Below are 14,774 nucleotides of genomic sequence, written 5' to 3'. Positions count from 1 at the left end.
AAGGACTTCTGTCAGTGAGGTATTTCTACTTCTACTTCATCAAAGGATCTCAAAACTCCCACCACTGGTGAAGGGAAGGTGGACCCTACACACTCTCGTTAACGAGTGTGTGCTCATTAAAATACCTCGTTCACCCTGAGAGCAGCTGGCTGGTGAAGAGGTGCTTCAGCGGCTGCCGATTATTCCTCGTTCAAACACTTGATCCCTAATGTTCCTCTCAGACTGCTTCAAACAGGAGGGAAGTCTTCATCAAAGCTGGAATTCTCTTGTACACATTTTGTGTCTTTTATTTTCAATTTGCACAAAAGATAAACCTGAATTAAAACTCATTGCACAGGTCTTCTCTGGTACATCATGCTTTATTCATTACATGTTTTAACTTCCTTTAAAGTACCTACTTCAAAAATCCAAGTTACGCAATAACCCACCAAATACACAATTCAATCTACAAACACAAAATAAGTCTATTAATTAAATAACAAAACACGTTTATTTTAACCTGTGTTATTATCCCCAATGTCTAAAAATATAATAATTCATTATTTTATTTATTTTATTTTTCATTTATTTAGTAATTTTCCTTATTTTCTGAAAATTATTTATGTATTATTTTTTAATGCATACAGTTAGTACTAAAACAGAGTTACCTGTTTTTCCATTTGGCCCGAATCTGGATTAAAAGGACACGTTACTTTTGAATTGAATGTAATGTTACACTTTATTTTAATCTCTGTGTAGCCGCCTGGATGCTAACCACATCTCCAGCGTTCCCGCCGGCTGTTTCTCCGGCCTGCGCTCGCTTCGTCACCTGTGGCTGGACGATAACTCTCTGACGGAGGTACCGGCGGCGGCGCTGAAGGAGCTGCCCGCCCTGCAGGCCATGACCCTAGCTTTGAACCACATCAGCCACGTCCCCGACCACGCCTTCAGCAAACTGGGCCGCCTGGTGGTGCTGTACGTCACAAAAACACACAAACAAATACTCAAATGCAACATAACTTTAACGTCAGCATGGTAGGATAGCCAGTTAGTTAGCAATATAGCATGTAGTGCAGTTGATTAGAAGTATGCTAGGGAGATTTGCGAGGCAGTTGTTTAGTTTAAAGTTAGCTAAAACCTTCTGTTAGGCAATGCTGAGTTAGCCAGTTAGTTGTGAGTAGCAGGTTAGCTAGTTGTCTATATTACGCACTGTTTTAGTAAAGATATGATTGCAGGAATGTAAGGTGGTTGGTTAGCAATACTTTTAAGGTGGGCTAATGGGTTGGAAAGTGGGTTAGTAGTCATTTAGCTAGTAGCCTACAGGAGGCAGTTGGTTTGTAGTAATGTTAGGTTAGCTAGTCATTAGACAGTTGGATATTAGCAAGGTTAGACAGCTGGTTAGAAGGTCAGAAGTAGGTCAGGTAATCTCTTGGGCAGTTAGTCTGAAGTAATTTCAGGTTAGCCGGTATGACTAGTTGTAGCAAGTTAGCTAATATGTGAGGCAGTTGGTTAGAAGTAATGTGAAGTTAGCTGGTGTGACAGTCGGTGAGTCAGTTGATGGTTAGCTAATATCTCAGGCAGTTGGTTAGAAGCTTTGTAAGGTTAGCTAGTATCTTAGCCTGTGGATATTAGCATGTTAGATAATATGTTCCACAGTTTGGTAGTAATAAGATGGCTACCATATTAGGCTAACTAGAAGGTAGCAATGTCAGACATTAAGTTGGTAGGACGTTAGAAAGTTTGTAGTTTAGACAGTTGGTTAATTAACTAGCTTATATATTTGCCAGTAAGTGCTAAGTTAGTTACTATGTTCAGCAGTAAGAAGAAGGTAAACTAGTTTGGTTAGCCTTCTTAGGCTAGGTAAGTCAATTAGTTAGCTCAGTTAGTCGGGCAGTTTAAGGTCATTTTGTGTTTCAATCAGCTGGATTTTGGCACACATGTACAGGTTAGGTCGTATAAACTCAGATAATTTCAGATTACTGAACTGAGAATATCTGAATTTGTGCTAGGACCGACACCCCAGGACTTTTGGTGTTGTTGTTGTTGTTGCCTGTGTGTGTGTGCCGGGTGTTGCTAGGAGCCGCGGCTGAGTTAGGCTAAACCGCGGTGGGGCTGACTGTCAGTAATGGCTCCTTAATAACATGCAAAACTCTCTGTTTGAGTGTGCTGGCATTCAGCGCGGCAGCATTGAAGTCTGCTGTCACTTCTTTTGTCCAATCGGCTTGAAGCTAATTTGCATGAAATTACCAAAAGAAAAAAAGCCTTCTTGAGAGGCCCCGGGGCCCCCTTAAAAAAAAAAAGACACACACACACACACACACACACACACTCTTTGTCTGCTTCATTAGTCCATCAGCTCTCTCTCCATAGGCATCTCAACAACAATAGGATCGTTTCCATGGGAACGGACTGCTTCTACGGACTCCACAGTTTGGAGACGCTGTGAGTTTCTGTGTGTGTGTGTGTGTGGGGGGGGGAGGAATTGGAGGAGTCAGGGTTGAGTTGGGGTCAGGGTGAAGGGGTTAGGAGATGACAGAAGTTTAATTCATACATTTGTAGACGACACTTCAAAGGATTATACCAAATACGCTCAGAAATGTGCTTTTTTCTTTCTCATTAAATATTTTCGGCATACTTCCTGAATGCAATGATAAGAAATAATGTTTATTAACACGTTAAGGGCCCTATTATTAGAATGTTCAGGTTTGTTAAAGATAAGATAATTAAACGATTTGAAAGTGATTTTAAAATCATTCATTGATTCCCCCTTGGTGTTATGTGATTAGAGGAGATTTTTCAATCATAATACCCAGGGTACAAGATCTCCCTTTAAGAGTGTGTCCACAATTTAACATATATTAGGGTTTTTGAAGACTTTGTTGGTCTTTCCTCAAGAAAAATATACATTTTTTAATAAAAAACATTCAATTTCACAACATTTTGCACCTTTATTTCACCGTATCTGTTGGCAGAAAGCTGAACCACTTGATAAATAAATTCAGTTTTACATTTATTTTATGTTCATTGGGTTTCGGAGGTATTCCTGCCTCTAGCTGTTAGCATGAGATGTATTTCTGGATATTAGATGGAGTCGAGGAAGATTAACCTGTGTGTGTTTATGTTGGTGTGTGTGTGTATAATCTGAGGAATGTGTGTGTGTATATAGAAATGTTTCTGTTTTCTCAGTCAACCATAGAAGCAGGTTTAAACACACAAACACACACTGCCTTCATTTGGAAATATCTCTGTATGTGTGTGAGGCTCGGTGTGTGGCCCTGGCTGTATGCTAATCATAATTACTATTCATGCACACACACACACACACACACACACACACACACACACACACACACACACAGGCTGTGTGTGTGTAGGATAAGCAATAATAAACCACACCAGAGACTCACGTTCATCTGAAACTACAAACACAAACAGAGAAAGGAAAAGAAAACGGAAATGAAAACAGAGAGAAATAAATTAATTCAACAAGCGTCATTCAGCCTTAAAGGAAAACACACCAACGTTTTAAAGTCTGGTGGTCCCTCTATTCTTGCCCGCCTCAGCCTCACCTAACCCCGTCCCCTTTTTAGGTTTTTCTGATTCCAGTAAGTGACGAAAATGGTGGTGAGCAGAAAACCCCAAAATCCAGCTTTCAAAACATGAGGAACATCTGAGGCTGAAACCATAAAAATACCTTGTAGCCGTCTGTGGTTAGCATTAACCTCCAGAACCACCAGGACTGAGTGGGAACACCTGTCACTCAAGACCAGAGAATTCCTTAAATGGCACTAAAGGAATAAACACATCGGGAGCATCGCTTATTTGGGTTTATTTTATGGACCACCGGCGTCATAAAAGCTTCTCCCGGATATTAGAATTTATATTTCCTTATAGAGCTGGTATTCCGAATCTAAAGCTTTCACTCCTACTACAAATGTAGTATTCCCAGATGTAGGATTCCCAGTATAGATGTGACCATTTCCAGTGAATAGTCTTTAACTAAAATGTTCCCAGTTTAGAGTTGGGTTTCCAGTCTAGAATAAAACGTTTCCAGTTAAGTGTTGATTTTCCTAGATCTAGAGCTTGATTGTTTCCCAGTTTAGAGTTGGTTTCTTGGTCAAGAGCTTAAACATAGTTTAAAACTGGTTTTCCCAGTGTTGATCGAAATTGTTCCCAGTTAAGATTCGGTTCTCCCAGTTTTGAGTAAAACCATTTAACTGATGGTTTTCCTAAATCTACAGCTATTTTTTCCCAGTTCACAGGTGGTTTTCCCTGTTGAGAGCTCAAATGTTGGTTTTCACGTCTAAAGCTGAAACGTTCCCAGTTTAGAGATGGTTTTCCTAATCAAGAGCCAAACATTTTCTCAATCTAGAGTAAGGCTTCCCGGTCAAAAACTAAAATGTTCCGAGTTTCTTTTCCCAGTCTAGAGCATTCCATCAGCTGACATTGTCTGTGGGAGAACTTCCCGGACTCTTGATGGTCCTGCTCCCACTAACTTCACATATTGAACCTAATCAGCACGCACAATTTCTAGCGTGACATTAACATAATGAAGATCAAGCTCTCCAACGAACCCTTTAAACTGGCTAAATCAAAAAGCTATTATCCAATCAGGAGCCGGCAAATTCAATCAATAAGAGTTTGGCAGAAAGCAGCCATTGTTGTTACAAATCATCCTCTGGACACACACACATGTACACACACACATGTACACACACACTGACGCACCACACTGAAGCAATTTCAATTTAATGGTATTTTCACAATGTGGCAGCTTCATTCCACTGTGTGTGTGTGTGTGTGTGTGTGTGTGTGTGTGTGTGTGTGTGTGTGTGTGTGTGTGTGTGTGTGTGTGTGTGTGTGTGTGTGTGTGTGTGTGTGTGTGTGTGTGTGTGTGTGTGTGTGTGTGTGTGTGTGTGTGTGTGTGTGTGTGTGTGTGTGTGTGTGTGTGGCGTAATAGCCACCTGCATCCCAGAGATGGATGTGAGGACCTAATTGAAGCCATGTGTCGACTGGAGGAATGCTCTAGTCTCTACTGGTGATGAAAGAAGAGAGCCATAACCAGTGAAATGTTTCCTTAGTAAACTTAAAAGACGGAAAAAAGATTGAGCTAAACATCGAGCATGAAACACAAACATTTACACGGAAACCTTTTCCAGTCGGAGGACAATATTCCATTATAGAGCTACCCTTGAGCTATTTTTCCCAGGATACAGCTGACCTTCCCAACATATAGAGAGCTGATCATTCCCGTTTTGGAGTTGGTTTTCCGAGTCTAGGTCTTACAAGTTCCCAGTTTAAAGTTGGTTTTCCCAGTCTGGAGCTGACAGACCCACTTCAGAGTTGTTTTTCCAGTCTAAGTCTTACTAAATGTTCCAGTTTGTGGCTGTTTTTCTCAGTCCAATCTAGAAATCTGACTCAAACTGACCTTACCTGGTTTATAGTTGACAATTCCCAGTATATAAGTAAAACAATTCCCAGTGTATTAGCAGTCAAAAGGTAAAAAAAATACCAGTTTACAGTTGATATACCAGTTCTGAGCTCCCACTACAGACCCGACATTTCCAATTTTGAAGTTGACAGCCCGGTTCTGAAGCTTACACTTGTCAATTCCCAATTTAGACGCAACATGTCTGACATGGCGGTGCTAATCCCAGTGTAGATCAGGTATTCCCAGTGCGTGTGTGATATACAGATCTCACTTTGTCACATTCCCAACTTTCATTCCCAAGATGCATCCTGGTCATTTATAACTTCTCTCTGCTTCTTTTTAGGGATCTGAACTACAACAGTCTGGGCGAGTTTCCCACGGCGATCCGTTCGCTGAATCACCTGAAGGAGCTGTGAGTTAATGGGTCGGACTGGGAAGAACTTACACAACACAACATGTTGCAACATTTAGTGCAAACTGGGATTCTTTCATTTATCATCTACTGTTTTTTTTTCAAGCATGAATTATTTTAGTTTTCTGCCTGACATCCCAAGCCTTCAAAATGCATTTGTGTTTTACCGTGGATGGAAAGATTCAGACTGAATGTCTGGTGTTTCCTGTGCAGTGGTTTCCACAGTAACAACATCCAGTCGATCCCAGAGCAAGCCTTCACCGGGAACCCCTCACTCATCACCATGTAGGTACCGCACATCGGATATAGTAGGATAAATAAAAGGGATATTAACTCTTTTTATATAAGCGTATCTCTAGGGCATAAAAAGACCAAAGCATGGCCTTGATTTCTCCTTGTTATTGAGAAAAAACAAAATCCCATAAATCAGATTTCCCCGATTGAACCAACTTTACTTTGCTGAAATATTCTCTTAATTATTCTAAATATTCTCTTAATTATTCTAAATATTCTCTTAATTATTCTAAATATTCTCTTAATTATTCTAAATATTCTTTTAAATATTCTAAATATTCTTTTAAATATTCTAAATATTCTCTTAATTATTCTAAATATTCTCTTAATTATTCTAAATATTCTCTTAATTATTCTAAATATTCTTTTAATTATTCTAAATATTCTTTTAAATATTCTAAATATTCTTTTAAATATTCTAAATATTCTTTTAATTATTCTAAATATTCTTTTAAATATTCTCTTAATTATTCTAAATATTCTTTTAAATATTCTAAATATTCTTTTAAATATTCTAAATATTCTTTTAAATATTCTCTTAGTTATTCTAAATATTCTCTTAGTTATTCTAAATATTCTCTATATTAATCCAACATAGATTTGTGCATCATCACTTCTGTATATTTATCTCTTGTGCACAAATCAACCAAAACACACCCTTGATTTGAATACAGTTTTTCTCTAAATGGCATCTCCCTGCTTTTTTTCTGTTTGTGTCTTTTCCAGATTCTTCTACGACAACCCGATCCAGTCTGTCGGACGATCCTCCTTCCAGGACCTGCCTGAGCTGCGCACACTGTGAGAAAACTGCATCATCAAAACCGCAATAAATATGGCAACAGACATTCGAAAACCACAATAAAAGCACCACATATAAAAGGGAGATTTCCTCTGGTTCAGCGCCAGTAAATGCCTGCAGCCTCGTTTAATGCAGACACTAATTACTCAAGAAATACAAACTCAAACGGACACATTTCTGTTCCTCAGCTCTCTGAACGGGGCCGCAGATCTCACGGAGTTCCCAGATCTGACGGGAACCAAGAGCCTGGAGAGCCTGTAAGACAAACAACACACACACATACACACGCACACACACACACACACAGGAATGCTTCATATCTGAGTGTGTTTGCTGTTGTAGCCGCTGAAATCAGACGTGTGTTATTGTTAATAATTTGCTGCAGACTGTAACTGTGTCTTGTTGTGACCCACGTTTCCTCGTCATAATAAACACATCGCACAGTTTATTTTCTTCCTTTTTCCACTTCAAATTCTCTGAAAGTGTGTGTGTGTGTGTGTGTGTGTGTGTGTGTGTGTGTGTGTGTGTGTGTGTGTGTGTGTGTGTGTGTGTGTGTGTGTGTGTGTGTGTGTGTGTGTGTTTAACAGTAACCTCACACTGAACCAGTAGGTGGAAATAAAAACTTCAACCAAACGAGCGTCACACATTCTTCATCGTTTAAATGATCCTCCCCGGTGTGACTGTAAACTCGACTTCCTGTCTCTACAGGACGTTGAATACAAAGAAATCTGACTACATTGTGCCATAGAATCCCTCAAATAATTAAATATGTAGTATTTAAATGTCCAAAAGCTGGATTTTCTTGCAGTTCTGGAGCTATTTATTCATTTTTAGCGTCTACATACGGCCCTGAACACACATTAGTACCATTTAATACACTTTAAATGTCCCTGAATGCATCATAATGCTTTTAAAATGTCCCTGAATGCACCATGCTGATTTTTAAATGTCCCTGAATGCACCATGCCGATTTTTAAATGTCCCTGAATGCACCACACCGATTTTTAAATGTCCCTGAATGCACCATGCTGATTTTTAAATGTCCCTGAATGCACCATGCTGATTTTTAAATGTCCCTGAATGCCTCATAATACAACTTATTATTGATTTGTGTGTGCAGGACTATCACTGGAGCTCGGATCACGTCTCTTCCCGGTTCTGTGTGTGAACAACTTCCAAACCTTCAGCTGCTGTGAGTTTATATAATAAATGTAGTTTAAATAAAGCATCCTCCAAATCAGGAGGTTGGATTTAAGATACAACTAAAAGTTAATACTTCCTATCTTGATCAAAGGCTTGGACTGATTGCGAAACCTGAAGAGAAATCTGGCTTTTGATATATTTGTTTTATTATATTTCCTGTGTTGACATGGTGCTCTGTGTGATGCGTTCAGTGTGCGTTGGACAGATGATAACTGAGTCTCTTTCCCTCCCTGCAGAGATCTCTCCTATAATCAGATTCAGAGTCTGCCGAGCTTCTCCGGCTGTGAGAGCGTTCAGAAGATGTGAGTTCCATTTAATTATTCTGCTTTCACCCTCATTTCAACACCGTTTCCAGTTTTAAGTGTGACGTAATGGAAATATCTGACTTAAAGTGTGTGTGTGTGTGTGTGTGTGTGTGTGTGTGTGTGTGTGTGTGTGTGTGTGTGTGTGTGTGTGTGTGTGTGTGTGTGTGTGTGTGTGTGTGTGTGTGTGTGTGTGTGTGTGTGTGTGTGTGTGTGTATGCAGTGATCTGCACCATAACGAGATAGAGGAGCTGGAGGAGAACACCTTCCACGGACTGATGTCACTGCGCTCGCTGTGAGCACACACACACACACACACACACACACACACACACACACACACACACACACACACACACACACACACACACACACACACACACACACACAGGTATAAGGACATTATGTACAATTAGATTGGATCTACTACTTAACATTTTGGGTAAATACAACTGTATATATATTTTGCGAATAAATTAATATAATACATTATTATATTATTTTATATTATTATATTATTACATATTATTACATATTATTATATATTATTATACATTATTATATTATTATATTATTACATATTATATATTATTATATATTTATATATTATTATATTATTACATATTATATATTATTATATATTTATACATTATTACATTATTATATATTTATATATTATTATATTATTATATATTATTATATTATTAGATATTATATATATTTATATATTATTATATTATTATACATTATTATATATTATTATACATTATTATATTATTACATATTATATATTATATATGTATGTATTCTTAATCGGAAACTTAGATTAAACATATATCACATATTATATAAATTAAATAAAAATGAACTATTACTTCAAATATTTACCTCCAAAATAAACTAAAATGGTCTTAAGTATTATCTCACACACAATGTTTAAATTAAAACGAAGTACAAGTACCTTAAATATATATTCACATTCAACCCGTCGCTTGTAATCCCTGATTTCACAGAGATCTATCCTGGAACAGATTATCTGCCGTGAAGCCGAACTGTTTCTCTGCTCTGCCCGCGCTCACCAAACTGTGAGTAAACACAGCGTACCATCATCATCAGAGTGTGTTTACTGGTTATTGTGGAATAACACTAAATATTAATGATGCTTGTTCCTGTTCTGCAGGGACCTGTCGTCCAATCAGCTGTCGGCTCTGCCTCTGACTGGTCTGCAGAGTTTGACTCACCTCCGATTGGCTGGAAACTCAGAGCTGATGGAGCTGGTACCACGAGAGGAGCTACCCCGCGTCAGGTACACACACACACACACACACACACACACACACACACACACACACACACACACACACACACACACACACACACACACACACACACACACACACACACACACACACACACACATAATTTGAGCCTGGATATGGTTATATTTTCTAAAAGAAGAGCTTCTAACATTAATGTATTTATTTATTTTAATTGTTTTGTTATTATTTTTAGATATTAAGTCTCTTTATTTTTGTATATGTAATTTAATTCATCGTTTTATTTATTTAGTGCTGTAAATAATATATAAAGACACTTTCCACAAGTCAAAAGCATCATATATAACAGCACATTAAAGCATGCCATAATTACTACATGTACTGTATAACAAAGCACTTTGAATCGTGCATCGTATTTATGTTGGGTGTTTTAAGTATGTGGTGATGGTTTCGAACCTGTAACTATAAAGATTTACAGGAGTTTGTGTGTTAATTTTCAGGGTGATGGAGCTTCCTTACGCCTTCCAGTGCTGTGCCTTCGTCTCCTGTGAGAGGAGAGGTGCATCATGGGAGAAAGAGGAGACGGCGGACATTGCGGGGAAAGAAACCTCTGTCCTCTCCGGCCAAGGTGACGACACCCCGAACGTCTGCTAAATAACGTCGGGAAACGAGAAGAGAAGCGAGAGGCCTGAATGAGAGGTTAAAGGAAATTTCAAAATAAAAGCCTTTTTTTCTGTCTCTGCAGTGGACCAGGACTGGGAGGATTTCCTGATGGAGTTTGAAGACAAACCTAAACTTCAACACACAGTACACTGCAGCCCAGCACCAGGTAACACACACACACACACACTTTTTAAATATAGTGTCTCATTAGCACCTCAAAATTGTAAGCCAGTGTCTGAAAATGTTGAAATAGTCAGAGATTTTTGTTTATAAAATCACTATTTATGAGATTAGAAGTCGTAACTTTGAAATACTACAATATCTAAGTCATTTTTTGAAGAAAAAATCTCACTATTTTAAGAGATTAGGTCATTATTTTGAGACATTGGTATTTATTTGAACCCCGTCAGGTCCGTTCCGCCCCTGCCTCCACCTGCTGGGCAGCTGGTTGGTCCGTGTGGGGGTGTGGCTGATCGCTGCGCTCTCATTGGTCAGCAACAGCCTGGTGGTCCTCTCCGTCTTCTTCTCCCCTGCAGCATCGGTGACACCCCCCAAGCTGCTGATTGGTCTGCTGGCTCTGGTGAACGGCCTGATGGGAGTCTGGAGCGGGTGGCTGGCGGCGGTGGACGCCTGGACCTTCGGAAACTTCTGGAGGTAAAGGAATTCTTGGAGTCTGAAAGTTAGAGGGACTCTGGGAATACTGAAAATTGTGGTTTGTTTGGATTGGGAAAACTGTATGTTGTGGGGACTGCAGTGTGTGTGAATATTCGGAACTCTGGGAGTATCAGGAACTTTGGGAATTCTGGGGGACTCTGGTAAAACTGCCCTTTTTAAAGTTTACATTTATAAACTTTCCCTTCTTTGTCGAGCTTTAAAAAAAATTCCCCAAAAGACAACTCTAACTCCATGAATACCGAATTTCAAAATAAAGCTCCTTGTACTCTGTGCTGCAGGTACGGTGCGCGGTGGGAGAGCAGCTTCCTGTGTCGCCTCAGCGGCTTCCTGTGTGTGTTTGCATCACAGACCGGCCTCTTCCTGCTCACCGTCGCAGCTCTGGAGCGATGCATGGCCGCCGCTGCCCCCCGACACAAACCTGACGGAGACAGCGGTGAGGAACACAAACACAGCTGATCAGAGATTTATTCACAGCTTTATATCATTAACTATCTCCTCTCTACAGGGCGCTCCTCCCCGCCGCTCTCCCTCCGTCTGTCCGTCTGCTCCTGCTTCCTGTTCGGCCTCTTCGTCACCCTCCCCCCCCTGGTGGTCGGTCACAGCAGCTCATCCCTCTGCCTCCCCCAGCCCTCCTCTTCCTCCCTGGCCTTCTCCGTCTCCCTGGTGCTCCTCGACTCGCTGTGTTTCCTCCTCATGACGCTTGCCTACACCCGCCTCTACTGCCGCCCGGACAAAGCCCCGCCCACCACCACAGAAGAAGAGGAGGCGACGTCGACTCGACACATCGCCTGGCTGCTCTTCTCCGACTGCCTCCTCTTCCTCCCCGTCGCCTTCCTCTCGTTTTCCTCGTTGCTCCGCCTTCCCGTCGCCGAGCCCGAGGCGGCGAAGGCAGTGCTGCTTCTCGTGGCGCCGCTTCCGTCCTGCGTGAACCCGCTCCTCTACCTCCTCTTCAACCCGGCAGCCAGGCAGGATTTGGCGGCACTGCTCAGACTCTGCAGAGGACCAGGAGGAAGGAGGGCGGCCATGTTGGAGTCCACGTACGACGAAGATGCGGAGAAACAGTCGTGCGACTCGACGCAGGCGCTGGTGGCGGTCGGAGGAACGAGGGAGGAAGAGGAGGAAACGGGAAGGAGCGACAAGCATTCAGTGGCGTTTGTTGTTCCGCTTCAATAGACTGAAACACACTCTCAGAGAAGCGGCCTTAGATTCTTCTGGGTCATTGGGAGGGCTTCTATCGATTCAACTACAGCCAAAGACTTCCTATTGGACAACACACACACACACACACACACACACACACACACACACACACAGACTCACAGGACCGTGTTGTAGCAAATGTAGCAGAGAACCAGTAAAGCTAAAGAAATACAATTAAGCATTAAAAATAGAAGGATACTTAAAAAAAATCCTATTCCTTCATGCCAGATCACACACACACACACACACACACACACACACACACACACACACACACACACACACACACACACACAAACGCACTTAATGAGCAGCTTTTATTTTGAAATATGACACCATTTACAGCATTGTGTTACCAAATGTTCTACCAAATGCTGTCGAGCATTATGTCTGTCTGCCTGTGTGTGTGTGTGTGTGTGTGTGTGTGTGTGGGTCCGTCTACAGCTAATGTGTTTTTGCGAGTGTATGTGAAAACTGAAGTGTCTGTGTGAGTTTCGTCAGAGTCGACCCCCCCACAAACCCTAAACTGAAAAACAGGAATCGGCTCGTGTTCAGCAAAAAACATTAAACTCAGCTGTTCTTCAAAATAAACATTTTCTGTGATATTTAGAACGTTTGAACTTTAGTTTCAAGGACACTCTTCCATTAAAATACCAAAACAGGCCATTAGTTGAACCTTTGCTCTTGCCACAGTCTGACATCGCTAATGAATGGAGCGTGTAAAACGTCAATATCTGCAAAGTACTGTGGGATTCATGTCAGTTTGAAATGTGTTTTTTGAAGATGTACGAATGAAGGCCGATAAATGTGAGCAACACTTATTTTTTCGCTAATTATTTTTACGAAAACTGTGACAACTGTCCGGACAAAAGTAACTTAGGTAAATAACATAATGTCCATATGAACCCAAATCGTAATCTTTTACTAAAGCTAAACAACTAGTTTTGTTTAAAAAAGCAACGCAAACACGTTTTTACAACCGCTACCATGAGTCTGAATGTTGATTGAATTTAAGGAACAAAAATACTTCGATTAACCCAAACTGCTATCTCTTACTAAAGCAAGTAGTTGGGTTTGAATTTACAACGTTAACCACGCGTTTAAAACTGTGACCGTCCTTTTCTGAGGAGTTTGGAAGGAGAAACAGGCGTCAAATAAAACGTAAAAAGCTTAAAAATCGTCAAAATAAGCAAAAAATGTCGTGTTTTTTTTGTTGATAAGGAAAACAACGATCTAAGCTGTCTCATCCCCCGTTGTGATTCGCCAAGATACATTTATGTTAGCGGTACATTTGAAATGAGACGTTTCCTAGATACTTGTACTACGTAGCTGCAAGCTAATGTCGGTTTTGACCGTTCATGCAGCTAAACACACTGTGATGCACAGTTTTGATGACCAAAAATCTAGTAAACATTCACAAAACTTTTACTAGAAAGAAAAAGAGTGTGTGTGTGTGTGTGTGTGTGTGTGTGTGTGTGTGTGTGTGTGTGTGTGTGTGTGTGTGTGTGTGTGTGTGTGTGTGTGTGTGTGTGTGTGTCTACATGTTGTAAATACGAGCTACTGTGACAATCCTATTTTCCTATCGTGTCGACTGAGGACGTCCTTATTTGACGCGTTCAAATGTCTCGTTTTCACATTAAATCCAGATACATTTTATTTTATTACACTGGTAACATAAATGCTGGATGGAGAAAACGTCTTGACCTCGGTCCAGAAGGTTACTGGTTTTATTTTGTCTTGAATGCTTTTTTTGGGGCGTTTACACTTTTGAAATATTAGCTAGCTTTCGGGTCCGCATGGAGTGCCTCGCTGTAAATGTTTTGTAAGATTGTGATGAAGCCCAGAAATGTTTATTAATTGTTGTCTTGTCACAAAATGCAAACATGTCAACGTTTTAATACGCATGAGTGTGAAGATTTGGAAAATTCCACTTACTAGCTAGCTTTCAGTCGTTGTTTGCTTCATTTTTGCGCAGTTATGTTACTTAATTTAAAATACGACTACGGTATATATGCTAAAAATCATGCTAACCGAGCTAGCTGTACTCAATGAGAAACATGGTTGAAAGCTGCTGAAAGAGGTGAATGATCGCACAATGAGAGCTGCGATGTTTGCTTTAATTTCCCTTAAGGTTGGACAACAAAAAACCATATGAATTTGTAATCGTGAAAACACGTTAACTTTGCCAGATGGGAATTTAAACTGTTAACGTGTCATTCTACGAAACCGGTGTTTATCGTACACATTATTGCATTTTTATGGGCATACAGAGGAAAAAAGATCGTACACGTATGCTAGTTATCGTACATCTGCCAACGCTGGTCGACAGCTATAAAAAAACCTGTTTTTTAGAAGCATGTCTTTCTGAATGTGCGCTGCGTGTGTGTCGATTTAAGTAGGGGCCCTTTTTTCATTTTCAGCACTTAAAAATGTGAAAATCAATAATCGTCTGTTTTCTGTGTTGAGTATTTTTAGTGTGTATAAGTAAAGAGTGGAAGGTTTAGTTTGTGACGTTTATATAAATATATATTAAAAACCA

The 14,774-nt window shown here is 40.3% G+C and overlaps 1 protein-coding gene across 5 annotated transcripts in view; it reads left to right on the top strand.

Annotated features, from left to right (window-relative positions):
* Positions 1 to 14,774, top strand: part of LOC134879095 (leucine-rich repeat-containing G-protein coupled receptor 5-like) — a 26,420-nt gene extending 11,646 nt beyond the window's left edge. For all 5 annotated transcript variants that reach the window (XM_063905409.1, XM_063905411.1, XM_063905408.1 and 2 more), the window contains 16 exons: positions 739 to 954; positions 2,350 to 2,421; positions 5,754 to 5,822; positions 6,036 to 6,107; positions 6,843 to 6,914; positions 7,104 to 7,172; positions 8,036 to 8,107; positions 8,355 to 8,420; positions 8,644 to 8,715; positions 9,434 to 9,505; positions 9,601 to 9,726; positions 10,198 to 10,325; positions 10,443 to 10,526; positions 10,771 to 11,014; positions 11,314 to 11,468; positions 11,541 to 14,774. In XM_063905409.1, the coding sequence (XP_063761479.1) occupies positions 739 to 954; positions 2,350 to 2,421; positions 5,754 to 5,822; positions 6,036 to 6,107; positions 6,843 to 6,914; positions 7,104 to 7,172; positions 8,036 to 8,107; positions 8,355 to 8,420; positions 8,644 to 8,715; positions 9,434 to 9,505; positions 9,601 to 9,726; positions 10,198 to 10,325; positions 10,443 to 10,526; positions 10,771 to 11,014; positions 11,314 to 11,468; positions 11,541 to 12,208 (2,257 nt within the window). In that variant the 3' untranslated portion in view covers positions 12,209 to 14,774. The remainder of the gene's footprint in view (positions 1 to 738; positions 955 to 2,349; positions 2,422 to 5,753; positions 5,823 to 6,035; positions 6,108 to 6,842; positions 6,915 to 7,103; positions 7,173 to 8,035; positions 8,108 to 8,354; positions 8,421 to 8,643; positions 8,716 to 9,433; positions 9,506 to 9,600; positions 9,727 to 10,197; positions 10,326 to 10,442; positions 10,527 to 10,770; positions 11,015 to 11,313; positions 11,469 to 11,540) is intronic.

Source organism: Eleginops maclovinus, chromosome 17 (assembly GCF_036324505.1).
Source record: "Eleginops maclovinus isolate JMC-PN-2008 ecotype Puerto Natales chromosome 17, JC_Emac_rtc_rv5, whole genome shotgun sequence".
Lineage (NCBI taxonomy): Eukaryota > Metazoa > Chordata > Actinopteri > Perciformes > Eleginopidae > Eleginops > Eleginops maclovinus.
Note: the sequence above shows the minus strand (reverse complement) of the source record. Positions and strands in the feature narration are given on the sequence as shown.